Genomic DNA, 19,028 nt, shown 5'->3' with positions numbered 1-19,028 from the left:
TTGTTGACAATAAACGTCAACAGTGAAGGTTTCATCTCTTCAAAGCAATTCGTAGTACACCACACCACTGCTGCTCTGCCACATTCATAATATTATCTCTTGCGGATGAGCACAGGCTCTGTATGGGAAGTTGCTGCTTTGTTTGGATTCAACTATTCCTTTCTTTTCCTTATTTTAGCAAAAGGACACCGTCTCTCGTCACCAGCAACGATACAGAACAGGAATGGTTGGTGCTGTTCAGGAGCCAATTGATGACGACCAAGCAGAGATGCACATATGGCCACCGGCTAAATTTTGTGATTTTTGCTTAGAGCATGCAGCACCCACACACTCGATTTTTGAACTTTCCCCATTGCATGCAAATGTAGTGCGATGATGGAATGACGACAGTTCATCACATGAGAGTGGATCGTTGTGGAATAACGTGTTTAAACGATCTTTGTCAAACCACGGTCTTCCTGAACGTGGTAAATTACTAATATCTTAAAACGAGGAAACCATTTCCTTGTCATGCTCTGTCCAGCGGCATTATCAGCACACAAGGCTCAAATATTTTTGGGTGCTCCTGCTGCTGGTAGCGCTCTATTGAACTCAAACTGAGGAATACGTCGGAAATTTTCCGACTTCTCCATTTGGCACTCCTTTTTTTAACGCCTATAGCTCTACTCACTATTTCTAAATTACAAAATTATAATAATGTAGCTCAAAAAGCAACAATGGACTACAAATAAAAAATGACAGTCACAGAGCAACCGGAATACCAACACACAAAACAAATATGCTATGAACTTTTGCACCAACCTAATATAATGTCATTTCTAAAGTTTATCAAACCTGTGAAACACCAAGAACAAAAGAATTTACACAAATACTGGTTCCCAAGGAACCAGAAAGTTAAAGATAATAAAAAGCTCTTCATTTTGAAACACCCCCATTATATCCCTTATTAGGTTTAGTGTGATTTACCGAAGACGCCATACAGTTAATTATTACGAATATATGACCGTGTGCTTAATGGATTAAAGGTCATCAGTTTTTCTGCTGTGGTTTTTGGGGGTATTTCAACCGAGTGCGGCTGTTCTGAGACGGAATAGTTAATGACTAAAAGTTTGTCTATTATTAAAGACCACAAAGGTTGCGATATACAAACTGATATGTATTTTCTACTAACACACAAATTCTGAGGCAGTAGCTACCTTCCCCTTACACGATTAATTACGGTTATATCTGTTATTGGTTGCTGATTTTAAGTAATTCGTCACACGCAATGTTGATGGTTAAATTCACAACAATCCTCACTGCAATCCATGGTTGTTGCTGGCCAATGCAGTTGACGCGAAAAACGTAATTCGGCACTTGTCACTTTGGGTTTCATATCAGCCGCTAATCGGTATTGATGAGGATCAACTCCATGACGATAAGGGGGCGTGCTCATTTGCCACACTCCGGTGAATTATAATTTACTCCTCACTCGGCACATCCGCCATTGACGCCGTAGTCAGCTCGACAGCCATTTTTATTTTTTGACAATCTTTCCATTACTGCTTTCACTCTACACTAATCTCATTGTCTCCTGCAGCGCTCGATAATCGACTCCTGTCGGCTATCGACCTGGGTGTCGAATACTAATATCTATGTTTGTGAGATCACTGATCCCCGCCCTTAAAACCTTCTTTGTAGCCAGAGGCGAAAAAGAATAATAGGAAAAAATTATCACACAGCATATAAATGAAGATGAGGAGCATTAGATTTCGGTTCACTTACTGAAAGTTACAACATATCACAAATAATACCCTACTGACTCTGGTAGCAAACTGCCCCTACAGAAACATCATACAACATCAATCTATCTTAATTAACATAACATGGTAAATATTTTTGCAAACTTTCTCATATATTAAATAACCAAAAAACGTCACTTTCAAAGATTTGTATGGACTGTTAACTACATATTTGTTACTAATTCTTCTTCTATAACTTGCTACAGCAAATACGAGAAAAAACTGGTCGAATGCTAGCTACCCCTTTCGTATGCCGTCCTTTCAGCGGGGTTCCTGCCATCCATACCACTATTACACTTACTTATAATTCACTTGGTCAACACACCCAAACTATAACTAATGTAGTCACCAATGAAAAATGTTGAATTACTGATCATTTCATTTGGCCAAATATTTGTGCTGTCATATGTGAATTGTTATCACAAATGTTCAGATGAGAGGTACAATACTTCCTGTTATATTGACCTGTTATATTGCTATATTGTTATATTGACCTGTTATATTGCTACAGAAGAATGCTGAAGATAAGGTGGGTAGATCACGTAACTAATGAGGAGGTATTGAATAGGATTGGGGAGAAGAGAAGTTTGTGGCACAACTTGACTAGAAGAAGGGATCGGTTGGTAGGACATGTTCTGAAGCATCGAGGGATCACAAATTTAGCATTGGAGGGCAGTGTGGAGGGTAAAAATCGTAGAGGGAGACCAAGAGATCAATACACTAAGCAGATTCAGAAGGATGTAGGTTGCAGTAGGTACTGGGAGATGAAGAAGCTTGCACAGGATAGAGTAGCATGGAGAGCTGCATCAAACCAGTCTCAGGACTGAAGACCACAACAACAACAACATATTGACCTTAATCCAAATATGTTATATGGATATTTATTATTCATTACACAGTGTCAGAATTCTGCCTCTAAAGCCCAACCTAAGTATAACCGTAATTGATGATGATAACTAATTGGACACATGACTTACTCATGAGTTACACTTTCTGTTTTATCAGCATACTTTGGATCACCCCATATACCTACAAATATCTACAAACAGATGTTGCTTGTGTGCTAAATGACAACTTCAAACACCACATATTCAATACACCTCATTACACATAACTCCCTCAACTTAACAGCAACTTCAACAGCAAATATATATATATATATATATATATATATATATATATATATATATATATTCAACTTACATCAACCCTACATATTCGCTGCAATAGCTACATAAAAATACTACTCCAGGCTCCTTGGCATTTCTGTACATCATATTTCACATCATTTATTCAAACAAGTATCTCATCATGTATTTGTTTCTTTATATGCCTTTCTATTTACAAGCTAATACATTACTTCGATTCTCTTACAGTTCCTTGACCTTTTCGTGCCTCATAAAAGCAACTCTATAAGATTACACAAACTCTTGTTTGATCAGTTAGCTTCCCACCACATTTTATTAACATTGGCTTTCTGATCTGGTTCTCATTTTATTACTTCTAGCACAATTAACTTTGTAATGTTCTGACACTATACTGATTTTTAACTTATTGATCCTCTGACATCACACACTATACACCAACAGTAACTACTTGTCCTTATTATAAGTCAACTATAAATTTGCTACATGGTACCTGACTGAATTATTTGGACAACTACCTATTCTAACTACTACACACTAACTTTCTTAACATAAGGATAGAGAAAGATGGTAGAGGAGTGAAACTTGAAATAAGAAATAAAGTCTCACTCAGCTGGGTGCATACCAGTCGCCACTTGACATACCATTGAAAGAGTTGCTGGCTTCCTACACCTCCTCTGATTCTATTCCATTATCTTGGTAGACCTTATCCTCATGTGGTTATTATCTTTTCCTATTTTCAATATGTTCCTTACCATGAGCTCTTTTTGTTTGCACACATTCCAGTTCAACTGTGTTCAGGTGATCAATTTTTGTGGTCCTTTATAAACATGGTTAAATTTATGTATCTCAGAATTTATTTTCTTCAATTTGGGGTGCACTTTTACTAGCACCAGGTTTCCCACTCGATACGTTATTGGCTTAACCAATTTATCATATCTCCCTGTCTCCTATTTGCATTCTCTTTCATACTCAGTTTCACTAACTCTCATTTCTTCTCCCGTGTTATGCCATTTCCAGGTGGATAATCCAATGGCTCACGAAACACACTCTCAGGTTCTTGGTTAAGTAAGATCTCTCGTGGACTCATGTGGGAGAAGATTCCTGATACATTCAAATGCCCCCAGGTACTCCTTCCATGAAAGGCCATCGGTTTTTCTGCTCTGGTTTTGGGGGTATTTCAACTTGAGTACGGCTGTTCTAAGACGGAATAGTTAATGATTGAAAGTTTTTCTATCATTAAAGACCATAAAGGTTGCGATATACAAACTGATATGTATTTTCTATTAACACACAAATTCTGAGGCAGTTGCTATCTTTGCCTTACATGTTTATTTACGGTTATATCTTTTATCGGTTGCTGATTTTAAGTACTTCATCACATGCAATGATGATGGTTAACATTCACAACAATCCTCATTGCAATCCATGATTGTCGCTGACCGATGCAGTTGAAATGAAACACGTAATTCGGCACTTGTCACTTTCGGTTTTACATCACTCGTGAATTGGTATTGATGAGGGTCAAGTCCATGACGATAAGGGGACATGCTCATTTGTCACCCTCCGGTGAATTTAAAATTTACTCTTCATTCGGCACATCCACCACTGACACTGTACACAGCTCGGCAGCCATTTTTATTTTTTGCCAGTCTTTCCAGTACTGCTTTGCCTCGACCCTAATCTCACTGCCTCCAGCAGCGCTCGACAATCGACTCCTGTCTGCTATCCACGTAGGTGTCGAATACTAATATCTATGTTCGTGGGATCACGGGTCCATTACATCTTCTGATCGGACTTCTTAGACCAACATTTAGTAAATGGTATGTATATCCAAAATGAGATTTTGATTCAGCAGCAGAGTGTGCGCTGATATGAAACTTCCTGGCAGATTAAAACTTTGTGCCAGATCGAGGCTAGAACTCAGGACCTTTGCCTTCCGTTGGCAATTGTTCGACCACTGTACCACTCATAGAGTACTTGCCTTCGAAAGACGAAGGTTCTGAGTTCGAGTTTCGGTCCGGCACACAGTTTTAATTTGCTTGGTATGTATTCGTTTAAAAACGCTACCACTCTCTTATATGCAAATGTATAATATGGGATCATTAAACTCTTCACAAGTTTTACGAAACCAAAGGCTGTGAGCCTACTAACTTATCATGCATTAGTGAAAACTTTGAAATAAACTTGGAGAGTGTGGAGGCAATCAAGTTAGAAATAAGAATTTTCATGAAATGTGCGTTGTGTACACAGACAGCGCAATTATGTACACACTGCTGTCTCACTCCGTGAATCTTTTTGAGATCCGAAAACCGAAACTTCGAAACTTCGTATAATTTCCTGAAAAATTAGTTAATGAAATTTAGTTCATGAGCAGGTTACTGTGTTTAAAGACCTCTTTTCAACTTTTTAGCGCCTTTGAACCCACTGGTACCTCTAAATTGTACTATGCCATATTCATAGCGCATTCGTTTGACAATCGCTAACGAAGCGTCCATTTTCGGAACTAAAGACTGAGTCATGTGCATGGGAGATGCATGTGACAGCTGGCAGTCATGTTCAATGTCACACCTCCTGAGCGCCCATCAAGCATACTGCAGACCAGTTCCAGCGTGAGAATTGCTTAAGTGGAGTGAGAATGGAAAATATTTTGTACAATTACAAATTTGCCATTTTCTTAATAAAATGGGTGTGTAAATCATTAAGAAAATCACATGAGATTTTTTTTTTTTTTGGTAATCGCCCATCGGGCGCCTCCCCAGGTGTTGGATAGGGGAAAGCCCTCATATATTGGTGGCACCGGGAAAATGGAATACCTGCGGTGGACCAAAATTGGCAACGTGTTGGCGTCTGTACTCTAGTGGAGCGGCCTACCAAAGGGGTCTGTACCCCATGTCGGGGATGGCCTGCAAATTGTATCGCCAATCCGCTCTGAAGCAAGCGTGGCGATTGTGCTTCTCATCTTTGAGCAATGATGTGTGACATTAATGTTAAATTTTCCGGAATAATAGCCCCACAGTCGGATCTCCGGGTGGGAGCAACTTTGATGTCCCAAACACCAAGATGTGCTGAGAAGAAGATGCAGATTTTTAATGTCTGTACAATTAACGGTCGCTCTCTAATAGGCAATGACAGACTAGAAGAGATCGAGAAGGCGCCAACGTACATCAACAGGAGTATTGTTGGTGTAAGTGAAGTACGCCGGGAAAAGGAAGACTGTCTCCGTTTGCATTCAGGCAACTTGTTCTACTTTTGTGGCTACCCAAAATGAAATCTCAAAGGAGATGGGTTCTTAATTAACAAGAATAGCGATGATGGAGTATCTATCTTAGAGGGAAATCCAGCAGGATAGCTCGAATGGTCCCTAAGGTGTTGAATAGGTATAAAATATAGATTGTCCAGCCACCATGACGAAGATAATGAATCTTTTGATGAAAACCTGGATAGGATCTGTAAAAAAGGTAGAGATTGACACTTCCAGATGATTATTGGCTATTTTAATGCAAAGGTTGGCATCAAGAAACAAGGTGGTATGCAACTATGGGATTGATGACCGAAACCACATAGGTGATAGATTAGTCCAGTTCGCTGAGTACAGCATTATGTCTATCATGAATACGTTCTTTAACAAGCACCGTGACCGAAAATGGACTTGGAAGGGCCCAAATGTCAGTGTCTAAAATGAGATGGACTTTATTCTGACAAACATTCCGCAGATTGTAAAAGACGTATCGGTACTAAATCAGTTCAACACTGGCAGTGATTACCGTCTGGTGAGAGCAAGCGTCGAACTCAATGTGAGCGACGAAAGCAATAAACTTATGAAAGGGAAGAAAAGCGTAATCAACCTTAAAATGGTGGAAGGACATTCGGCCGGCCGCTGTGGCCGAGCGGTTCTAGGCACTTCAGTCTGGAACCGAGCTGTTGCTAGGGTCGAAATTTCGAATCCTGCCTCGGGCACGGATGTGTGTGATGTCCTTAGGTTAGTTGGGTTTAAGTACTTCAAAGTCTAGGGGACTGATGACCTCAGATGTTAAGTCCCATACTGCTTATAGCCATTTGAACCATTTGAAGAACATTCGTCGAAATTCCGAGAAGTCTTCCAAAGCAAGTTCCACGTAACTAAAGACGGAGCTTTGGCGGGAATGATTGTTTCAAGTGCACAAGAAGTTGGTGATCTATGCCAAAAGAATAAACAACAAGAAGTTCAGCGCCAAAACTAAAAACCTTTTACAACAGAGGAGAGAAATGAAAATACAAACCAATCGTGACGTGGTACCGTATTTCGAATATGTAAGGCAGTGCGAAGAGAAATGAAAATGACGAACAGAAATTTAGTTTAGACACCTTACGAGCAAGCTTAAAGAAGAAGACAAGTTTAAAGTAAGCCAAACGCAAACTCACAATCGGTAGAAAGCAGGTTATCGCACTTGATGGAAATGAATCACTGAAAAGGAGGACGTTTTGAAGTTTATCAAAGAATTTTATAGCAATCTGTATAGCAAACGAAGGGAACATTTGAGTGTATCCAAATTAAATGATGTACCTAGTGTTCCAGCTATACTCCCATCGGAAGTCAAGTGTGCTCTAGATAGCATGAGGAAGAGTGCCGGGTGATGATGAGCTCAGTGTTGACATCCTGAAACTGGCAGTAGAGGTGACAATAAATGTCTTGGCAAAAGCATTTACTTCCTTCCTGCACTATGCTTCAATCGCACTATCGTGGAACAAGGCAAAGATCATGTTGATACACAAGAAAGGAAATATTCACAATATCAAAAACTACCGTCGCATCAGTTTTCTCTCAATTTTGTACAAAATTTTCACAACGATCCGGTTGAATCGACTTAGTTCTCCCATAGACTCACCCCAACCTATAGAGCAAGCAGTATTCCAAAGCAACTTTAGCACTATTGACCACATTCTGGCCGTTAGAGAATAGATAAGCAGAGCAAATGAATAACAACTGCCTCTCTACATTGCCTTTGTTGATTTTGAAAAGGCGTTTGACTCTATTAGCCGTATAGCTGTCCTCATATCTGTGAGTGAGCAAGGAGTGGGAGCAGCGTACACTGAAGTACTCAGCAGTATCTACGAGACTTCTTCAACTTATGTTAATGTCGGTGAACCAACTCAAGAATACCTCATCATGAGGGGTGTCAATCAAGGCGATCCCACCTCCCCAGAACTGTTCTCGGCTGTACTGAAAATGGCTATGTCAGAGCTGAGCTGGGAAGGTAAGGGAATTAGAATTAATGGAAGAATATATACCAACTTGAGGTTTGCTGATGACATTGCCTTACTGGCCAACGACTTCGCAGAGCTGAAAAACATGGTTACAGATCTAGCATCTGAATGTCAGTTGGTTGGCTTGAACAAGAACCTTCGCAAAATAAAAGTAATATCCAACAAACGGGTTCCAGCAGGAGATGTAAAGTCAAGGACAGTCCATTAGAAAAGATCAGTGAATGTATCTACCTAGGTCACATAATAAATATAAAGGGAGATGTAAGGCTGGATATCTATCGGCAAATCAAGCTTGGCTGGCAAGCATTTGGGAGGAATTAAACAGTGTTCACATCAAAAATGCCAGTAAATCTGAAGAAAACAGTACTTGATCAACGCATGCTTCCTGTGCTGACGTATGGTTGCGAGACATGGACACTGAACTAATTTACAAAAGGGAAACTTAGGACAGCACAGAGAGACATGGAAAGATCAATGCTGAGTTATACAGGAAAGTATAGGAAAAGGGCAGATGGCATAAGTTCTGTGACGAAGGTTTGAGACATCTTACAGAGAACAGGCTCCTTGAAATGGAAGTGGGCTGGCCACGTCGAGAGAAGGAAAGACAGCAGATGGACGAAGCTAGTAGTGGAGTGGAGTCCAACATAGCATCGGAGTTCTAGGCTCAATTGGTTCAAATGGCTCTGAGCACTACGGGACTTAACATCTGTAGTCATCAGTCCCCTAGAACTTAGAACTACTTAGACCTAACTAACCTAAGGACATCACACACATCAATGCCCGAGGCAGGATGCGAACCCGCGACCGTAGCGGTCACGCGGATCCAGACTGGTGCCTAGAACCGCACGGCCACACAGGCCGGCCTGGAGGTCTAGAGGCAGACCACCAGACAGATGGGCCAAAAATATCTAGAAGATCCTGGCAGAGAACTGCCCAAGACCGTTTCACTTGGAGAGGACTGCTGAAAGACTACCTTAATCCATGACTCGAAGAGGCCCATAATTTAATGACTGGGTTGGCTGGTCATGATGATGATGATGATGATGATGATGATGATGATGATGATTGTCTGCACTCGTTGAAAACATTAAAAATTTTAAACGAATTACTTCAAAATCATAAGGCTGTGTACTGAAGTATTACAAAGGTAAAATTACGCTGTCTCTATTGGTAGCCCTGTGGGAAAAAACACCTTAGCTTTTGTAATATAGACTCTTGTGTATGAATAAGTTTTAAGAATTCTGTTGCATGGCGACCAGATTCTAACAAAATGTCGTTGAAAATGTAAATCAAGAAACCAAGCACAACATATATAGGATAGTAACTGAGAAGGAACAAATGGTGGAATGGAAGACTCTGCAGCGGTAGAAATTTTAAGACGATCGCTGAATGAAATGGATGTTTGTCACTCAACGTTATTCGGTGGTGGGTACTCAAAAGCACACAACAGTGTAGTAACAGCTCGGCATTATCACGGAAAGATTATTACAAAATTTTAAAATGTGGATCACGTCCAGAAGAGGATAGCCACCAGGCTGAGGAAGTCGAAAATAACCTTGAGAAACAACTTTCTGATGGTAAAACCATGAGAAGTAACTGGCAAACAAAATTATTGATGAATTACAACAATAGTATAGGAGGGCCATTAGGAATAGCATTGATGATTCATTCAGAATGAGTTGAGTAGTATGGACATCTCTTCCATTAGAAACCATTAGATTACCTTTGCCCTCCTTGGCCAAATTCATGGTGCAAGTATCACAACGCCGAGTACTCAAACTCTTGATACAGTTTTAAATATTCCATTCCAGCAGCGGTCCAGGAAGCCATAAAGCACATTTACAGAGCCTTGACACATCCTGCCTTGTTGAAGAAGAATCCATATGGACGCACTCCGATTCCAAATGAGTCTTTCAGCAGTCACTCACTGACTTGCATTACCAAAAATGTTTCGATTGGAGAAAGCACTAACGTGGGGGGAGGGGTCTGTGGTGTTGTTACTGCTCTCAATGAGGCCAACGTTGGTTGGGCGAAAGTGCTGCAGTATGAGGAAATCATTCCTGGAATAAACACCATCAAAGTGCTTCAGAAGATGACCAAGTTCTGCATCGACAAAGTTCAGTATGAAGCAGAAACTGCCTAAACATACGTTAAGTAAGTTTAGGCATTTCAAACTGCAGAATCTGCTAATAAAAATTTACATTTTCAGTTGAATTTTTCCCTAAATCGAAGGAAGCGCATCGAATAGAGTATTCAAATTATCAGGGAGTTGCAACCGTCACACTTTTAGTCTGCCAGACGAAAATAAAATAAAAATATTAAATGTATTTAATATTATTTTGGAGAAAGTACAAAAACATTATATAAAATTTTTGCTGAACGCTGAATACTTATTAATGTATCCTCTCGATTCTCCAATGTCGAACATGTTTGAGTTTCCTACACTTTCAGCAATCTCGATACTAAGCAATCTGCTTTTTCATCCTTCAGGTCGTTTACCAATAAATCCCCCCCGCCCAAACTTTTACTGATGTACTTTGTGCAATGTGTCACAGAATGTAGCAGGAAGAAAGCTAATGCATCAAATTAGGGAAAGTACCCTCTGTGATGTACTTTGCAGATGCTTGGCACAGCACAGATGTGAATGGGCTAATATCTTTCCATAAACAGAGACACTTTCTGTCCATTTCTTAAAATTTAGTCCAATGAATTGCAATGTTAGGTTTTTTATTGTAAGGAGTGTCAATTATTTTCCTGCTATAAAAGACAAATTTATTTAAAATCTCTGTTGCACAGTAATTCCTTGTGATAATTTAGATATCTTTATATACTTTCAATATAGTTAGTTTATTAGCTGTGCATGAATATTCCAGAAAATGCTCTCTGCTAAAGATATGGTTTGTCGAGTGTGAGCTGACCTTTACCCTAAAAAATAAAGGAACATATATAAGCAAACATACTTATTTTAACACGTTTCTTATTTGTAGGTATGATGCTACAACTGGAATCGAGCACTACAACTAGAGTTGAAAGTGAAGTTGGAGGTTTAAGTGGAGGTGTAAGACTAGGAGGAACTGAAAAAGGAAATGGAGGTGGAGCTGGAGGTAGAGTTGGAACCGAAGGTGGAGACAGAACTGGAGATGGGGGTGAAACTGGAGATGGGGGTGCAAGAGGAGGTGGAGGTGGAAGTGGAGATGAAAGTGGAGGTGGAGATGGAGGTGGAAGTGGAGGTGGAGGTGTTCGGAGAGGCAGAGGTGCTGTTGGCAGTGGAAATCGAAGAGATGGTAGGGGTAGTGGTACAGTTGAAGGTGGACATTTAGGTAGAGATGGAGGTGAAGGCGTTGGTGGTAGAAGGGGTAATGTAGGTGGGCATAGAACTGTTGTTGGAGGTGAAGATGGAGGTGGAAGTGGTGGCAGACGAAATAGTGGTAGAGGTGGTGGAAATGTTGGTCGAGGTGTAGCTGGCAGTAGAGTTGGAGGTGGAGGTGGAGGTAGAGGTGGAGGTGGGGAAGGAGGTACAAGTAAAGTTGGAGCTGCTGGAAGTGGAGCTGGTGTAGGAGTTAGTGGAAATGGAGGTGGACATAGAGGTGGAGATGTTGGAGGAATTGGTGATCGAAGTGGAAGTGCGAGTGAAGGTGGTCGTAGATGGAATAGTAGTAAGGGTGGTGAAGATGCTGGTGAAAATGGAGATGGGCGGAGAAGTGAATGGGGAGGTGGACGAGGAGATGGACATAGAGGTGGAGGTAGAGGTGGTGATGGAGCAGAAAGTAGAAGTAAAGTGGGAGTTGCAGGAAGTGGAGTTGGATTAGGGGTTGGAATTGGGGTTGGAGTGGGAGTAGGAGTTGGAATTGGAGTAGGAGTTGGAGGTGGAGTTGGAGTTGGAATTGGAGTTGGATTAGAACCTGGGGATGGAAGTGGAGATGGTCACAGGGGTGAAGATAGAATGCATTTAGTACCCGACCGTCCATGCATGCCAGGGAATGTGGTCTTTCGAAACCACACCTATAACTGCTTTTGTTTAGGTGATAGTGACAAAGTTTTATGCCTTGATCTGGAAGTCAGAGCTATAGGCAAAGGTGAGTTGACATCTTAGAATAGAATCACAATCCAATCTTATCAGTTTAATGTTAGTTCTAAGTGATCTCTTGATTACATATGTTGTGAACTCTCTGTAACTCTATAACACAACACAGGACAAACTTAATTGTTTGCAGAGAAACAGTGACACATCGACATTTACAGCAGAAGTTGTTGCTTTTGAATTTTGCTACTTGTTATACAGCATTGAGTGATCTATTCGTTTTGTTCCCTAGCTTCTGCCTCTACAGAAATGAAAGAATTCAGATGAGCTACATTTATCCACTCACCATATTATGTAGCAACATGTCATTAAGTATGGCATTCAGTGATGTGAGACGAGAGGTACACGTTACAGGCGGAAGAATGTGTAAAAAATAAATAAATAAATATGTAAATTCACTGAACTCAATTTATATCTTGCGGATGCCATATTGGTAATAGCTGACAATGAAGTAATACCCTGTTTGAGCCAGCGAGGTGTAATAAAACCGACATTGTTCATGTTGTACACTAACGACGTCGTTAATAGTTTTAGTTGCAATCTAAGCGTTTTCGCTGATAGTGTAGATATTCATGACGGAATTCTATCAAGTATTATCTGCAGTAATATGCAGTTAGATCTGAACAGAATATGAGCTGGTACGAAGACTGGCTACTGTCTCTTAACACAGAGAAATTCAAATTTCAGCAAATATGAAAGGCTAGTCTCCTTCGATGTTTGGATTAATGAGTCTGAACTACGGTCTAGAAGGTTAAACAAAGATCTGGGAGTAACACTGTGTGAGGAGTGGAGGTAGGGAAGCCACATGGCTCAGCTGTAACTAAAGAAAGTGGTAGCAGGCTCGATTAACCTTTTACAACACTAAGAAACTGCAGTTTGTGTGCGTAAGGTATTGCATACAAACAACTCGAATACAGCTGATGAGTATGGATCCCAAATGAGGTCCAACTAACAAGTAAACATCAAGTGTATACAAAGAAGGGCTTCTTAAATGCTCGCAGGCTTGTGTAACTGCCAAAGTGTGTAACTATTAGAAAATGTTTAACTGATAGACACTCCGCAAAAGACGCCATACATTTAGGGAGAAACTGCTCACTAACCTTTTTTGCAAATAAAAAAGAACGCCTTTCAGGGAGGGGGGAGGGGCACCTGCCAATGTTATTGAGGCGGCTGTGTATTAATACCGTAAAAATTATTCGCGTAAAATGAAGCAAATATCAGTTACGTCATTTCGCTTGTGTGTGTCGTCATTTTTATCGCTTTACCTATCGAGTCAAGTCTCAAACACATGTGCGTAATCAAAAGGATGTCTATGGGACGATCAAAAAGTTTCCATCTGAGGGCGTTTCTGCAGCGTATATTGAACGTACCGCTACGCAGATGTAGGTGTATAAGCACTGACGTGTAAGCCAGGGATTACTGTGGCGTTCGTGTCTTTCCGAAGTGCGTGCGGTAAATGCGGAAACGCGAACTATGGCGGCGTTATTAGCAAATGCGTCTAAACAGGACCACCGTGCTGTTACACTTTTCTTGGTCACCAAAGAATAAACATCGGCATACAGCTATTGGAAAGTGAAGAATGTGTATGGGGCACCTCGTCTGTCGAAATCCACCTCTGAGGAATGGCGCGCTACGTTCCTTGCTGGTCACTATTCGACACAAGACGACGGTCGGTCTGGGAGGCCGGCCTCATCCAACTCCATCAGGAGACAATCGAGCACCCACCCTATGGTCTTGGTCTCTCCTCATGCCATTATCAAGACCTCAGTCCCACAAAAAAGGCCTTGAAATGTAGGCGATTGCTGTCGGGGAGAATGTGCTGACTGTTTTTTAACAAACGGGTATCTTGAACCTAGCGCGTCGGTTGGGTGACAGCTTCTGTGTCAAGCCGGTTTTGCCTGATTGGCAAACAAATACTTTTTGATCGCCCCTTACAAATACGTCTCTCACTACACAAGACAGCAATTAGTTATGTTATGGAATAACAATACCAACATCTTCAACGTCCGTTTCTTACAAGGTCCTGTAGCATACTTTAATTTCTAAGAATATCAGGGAGCGAAAGGCTATTTACAATTTGTACAGAAACCAGATGGCAGTTATAAGAGTCGAGGGACATGAAAGGGAAGCAGTGGTTGGGAAGGGAGTAAGACAGGGTTGTAGCCTCTCCCCGATGTTATTCAATCTGTATATTGAGCAAGCAGTAAAGGAAACAAAAGAAAATTAGGTATTAAAATCCATGGAGAAGAAATAAAAACTTTGAGTTTCGCCGATGACTTTGTAATTCTGTCAGGGACAGCAAAGGACTTGGAAGAGCAGTTGAACGGAATGGATGGTGTCTTGAAGGGAGGATATAAGATGAACATCAACAAAAGCAAAACGAGGATAATGGAATGTAGTCGAATTAAGTCGGGTGATGCTGAGAGTATTAGATTAGAAAATGAGACACTTAAAGTAGTAAAGGAGGTTTGCTATTTGGGGAGCAAAATAACTGATGATGGTCGAAGTAGAGAGGATATAAAATGTAGACTGGCAATGGCAAGGAAAGCGTTTCTGAAGAAGAGAAATTTGTTAACATCGAGTATAGATTTAAGTGTCAGGAAGTCATTTCTGAAAGTATTTGTATGGAGTGTAGCCATGTATGGAAGTGAAACATCGACGGTAAATAGTTTGGACAAGAAGAGAATAGAAGCTTTCGAAATGTGGTGCTACAGAAGAATGCTGAAGATTAGATGAGTAGATCACATAACTAATGAGGAAGTATTGAACAGGATTGGGGAGAAGAGAAGTTTGTGGCACAACTTGACCAGAAGAAGGGATCGGTTGGTAGGACATGTTCTGAGGCATCAAGGGATCACCAATTTAGTATTGGAAGGCAGCATGGAGGGTAAAAATCGTAGGGGGAGACCAAGAGATGAATACACTACGCAGATTCAGAGGGATGTAGGTTGCAGTAGGTACTGGGAGATGAAGAAGCTTGCACAGGATAGAGTAGCATGGAGAGCTGCATCAACAACATCAGTTTGTACTGGAACAGAACTTTTTCTCAAGGAATACGCAAAGTGTGGCGGCAAAGGTCATTGTGAAACAACACAACCCATCTTCGCTAACAGTTTATACAGGTGAGGATTTTTGTTTCCACAGATTTCTAAAAGACATTCGTTACTGTACTTCATTGTTTGATAATATCCACTGTAAGATTATATGGAGTAACGTCACATATATCTGAACGGCTTCACGGAGTTGTTATAGAGCAGTGTGCGTATCAAACTAGAGGGCGAATGTTCGACAACAGCGAAAGTTATATCCAGTCGAAACATGGTTATCCTCCTCAACACTATTTAATTAATATGACGTGTTAATGTGGTATTAGTAAAAACAGAATTCGCCTTGCACCAAACTTCCCGAGTAATGTGAACCGGTACTTTAAGTACATCAGTTATACTGCTTCTGATCTGGTAAACAGTTCTGCAGCATAGTATCACAGAATTTGCATTTGACGGCAAGCGGCGATGTAGCAGGGGTGCGAGACTTAGTTTCGACAGAAACGCACCTGCCGATTCCGCTTTCCTGAAATCCAGCTACAAAAATACGACCTGTCCTCACCTATGATATAGTTGTGGCTACGCTGTTCTCTCACCTGTGCACCTCACAGGAGTAAACAACACTGGGAAATTGGTTGGTATGCCATTAAGGATATCTGGTAAAATCAACAATATTATTGTTACTATTTGCCTAGTAATTAAGTTTCTGTACAAAATTTACAATATTTACTCACAGTTGGCAATAGCGCTATTCAGAATACAGGGAGCGTGCGACACTGAAACTGATTCTGATTGACAAAATAAGTTCCCCTACCGAATTTAGCTGCTCGCACATAATATTACCTTCATTTAGCTGCTTTGCCTTAAGGGATTTAAATACAAACTGCCAGGATGGTTTTGGGATCTCCCGGCAGTAAGACACAGTATTTGTCCATGAGACGAACGTCCCTAATCATTAGCGGCTCGACTATAAGACCATCATAGACATTCTGAAGCAACGCTGAAGCAGTGCACAACTCAATAATTATATGAAGATGGTATCTGTTTTTCGGACATGTCCGAAAGTACAGATACCAAATTCATATAGTTAAGGCTAACCGGCCATTGACCTTTTTTTGTGCTGGATGCACACGCCTTGCCCGAACTCTTACGGGGCTCTGTAAGATTGTCTGCCACGATTAATAAGTGTAACGGGCAGGGGCGCTACGAATGTAGTGTGTGGGCATTAAGATAAGAATATGTGTCTCACGGTGAGCGTGCAAGGGATAAATCCCCGCATCGCCCTAGTGTCTGTGCCCTCGGTGGATCAGATGGATACAGTGTCTGCCATGTAAGTAGAATATCCCGGGTTCGAGTCCCTATCGGGGCACACATTCTCAACTGTCCCCGTTGATGTATATCAACGCCTGTCGACAACATAGGGTTTTGATTTAATTATCATTTCACTCAGTAATTAATCTCGTCCCTCTTACGGACAGCTGGCTGAGGGATGACAGCATGACGTGCCAAAGATTTATTTAGATAAACTGCACCCGTCTAAGAATGAAGATGTGGTCACCAGCAAACATACACGTCTGCCTAATGGCAGTATGTAATCAGACATATTTAATATGAAATGAACGAATACAAAACTTATGACGTAACCAAGGCGGGCTGCCATCTGACACACACTGAGATAACAAAAGTGATGACATGCTTCCTAATATCGTGTAGGACCTCCTGTTGCCCTGTGTAGTGTAGCACCTCCACGGGCATTGGCTCAATAAGTCGTTGGAAGTTCCGAGCAGAAATATTGGGCAATGCTGCCGCTATTGCCGTACATAAGTGCGGGAGAGTTGGTGGTGCAGGGTTTTGTGCACGAACTGGTCTCTCGATTATGTCCCATGAACGTTCGACGGGATTCATATTTGGCGATCTGTGTGACCGAATTATTCGCTAGAATTGTCCAGAAGCTTCTTAAAACTAACCGCTAACAAATGTGACCGAGTGTCATGGCGCATTGTCATCCACAGAATTTCATCGTTGATCGGAAACATTAAGTCCATTCTGAGTGCCTGCAGATGGTCTCCAAGTAGACGAACACAACCATTTTCAGCCAATGATCGGTTCAGTTGAACCCGAGAACGCAGTCCATTGCATGTAAACACGGCCCACACCATTACCGAGCCGTCACCAGCTTCTACAGTGCCGTGTTCACAACCTGGGTGTATGGTTTCGCGGGTCTCCGTCATACTCGAGCCATACATTGGTGTCTTCATCATCATCATCATCATTTAAAACTGATTATGCCTTTCAGCGTTCAGTCTGGAGCATAGCCCCCCTTATACAGTTCCTCCATGATCCCCTATTCAGTGCTAACATTGGTGCCTCTTCTGATGTTAAACCTATTACTTCAAAATCATTCTTAACCGAATTTAGGTACCTTCTCCTCGGTCTGCCCCGACTCCTCCTACCCTCTACTGCTGAATCCATGAGTCTCTTGGGTAACCTTGCTTCTCCCATGCGTGTAACATGACTCCACCATCTAAGCCTGTTCGCCCAGACTGCTACATCTATAGAGTTCATTCCCAGTTTTTCTTTGATTTCCTCATTGTGGACACCCTCCTGCCATTGTTCCCATCTACTAGTACCTGCAATCATCCTAGCTACTTTCATATCCGTAACCTCAACCTTGTTGATAAGGTAACCTGAATCCACCCAGCTTTCGCTCCCATACAACAAAGTTGGTTGAAAGATCGAACGGTGCACAGATAACTTAGTCTTGGTAGTGACTTCCTTCTTGCAGAAGAGAGTAGATCGTAGTTGAGCGCTCACTGCATTAGCTTTGCTACACCTCGCTTCCAGTTCTTTCACTATGTTGCCATCCTGTGAGAATGTGCATCATAAGTACTTGAAACCGTCCACCCGTTCTAACTTTGTTCCTCCTATTTGGCACTCAATCCTTTTATATTTCTTTCCCACTGACATTACTTTCGTTTTGGAGATGCTAATCTTCATACCATAGTCCTTACATTTCTGATCTAGCTCTGAAATATTACTTTGCAAACTTTCAATCGAATCTGCCATCACAACTAAGTCATCCGCATATGCAAGACTGCTTATTTTGTGTTCACATATCTTAATCTCACCCAGCCAGTCTATTGTTTTCAACATATGATCCATAAATAATATGAACAACAGTGGAGACAGGTTGCAGCCTCGTCTTACCCCTGAAACTACTCTGAACCATGAACTCAATTTACCGTCAACTCTAACTGCTGCCTGACTATCCATGTAAAGACCTTTAATTCCTTGCAAAAGTTTGCCTCCTATTCCATAATCTTATAGAACAGACAATAACTTCCTCCTAGGAACCCGGTCATAGGCCTTTTCTAGATCTATAAAGCATAGATACAATTCCCTGTTCCACTCATAACACTTCTCCATTATTTGCCGTAAGCTAAAGATCTGGTCCTGACAACCTGTAAGAGGCCTAAACCCACACTGATTTTCATCCAATTGATCCTCAACTAATACTCGCACTTTCCTTTCAACAGTACCTGAGAAGACTTTACCCACAATGCTGATTAGAGAGATACCTCTGTAGTTGTTACAATCTTTTCTGTTTCCATGTTTAAAGATTGGTGTGATTACTGCTTTTGTCCAGTCTGATGGAACCTGTTCCGACTCCCAGGCCATTTCAATTATCCTGTGTAGCCATTTAAGACCTGACATTCCACTGTATTTGATG

The 19,028-nt window shown here is 41.2% G+C and overlaps 1 protein-coding gene across 1 annotated transcript in view; it reads left to right on the top strand.

Moving 5' to 3' along the window:
• Window positions 1–19,028, top strand: part of LOC126101207 (uncharacterized) — a 36,305-nt gene that overhangs the window by 3,377 nt on the left and 13,900 nt on the right. The window contains exon 2 of the mRNA XM_049911901.1: window positions 11,161–12,249. Within this exon, the coding sequence (XP_049767858.1) occupies window positions 11,161–12,249 (1,089 nt within the window). The remainder of the gene's footprint in view (window positions 1–11,160; window positions 12,250–19,028) is intronic.

This window comes from Schistocerca cancellata, chromosome 9 (genome assembly GCF_023864275.1).
Source record: "Schistocerca cancellata isolate TAMUIC-IGC-003103 chromosome 9, iqSchCanc2.1, whole genome shotgun sequence".
Classification (NCBI taxonomy): domain Eukaryota; kingdom Metazoa; phylum Arthropoda; class Insecta; order Orthoptera; family Acrididae; genus Schistocerca; species Schistocerca cancellata.
Note: the sequence above shows the minus strand (reverse complement) of the source record. Positions and strands in the feature narration are given on the sequence as shown.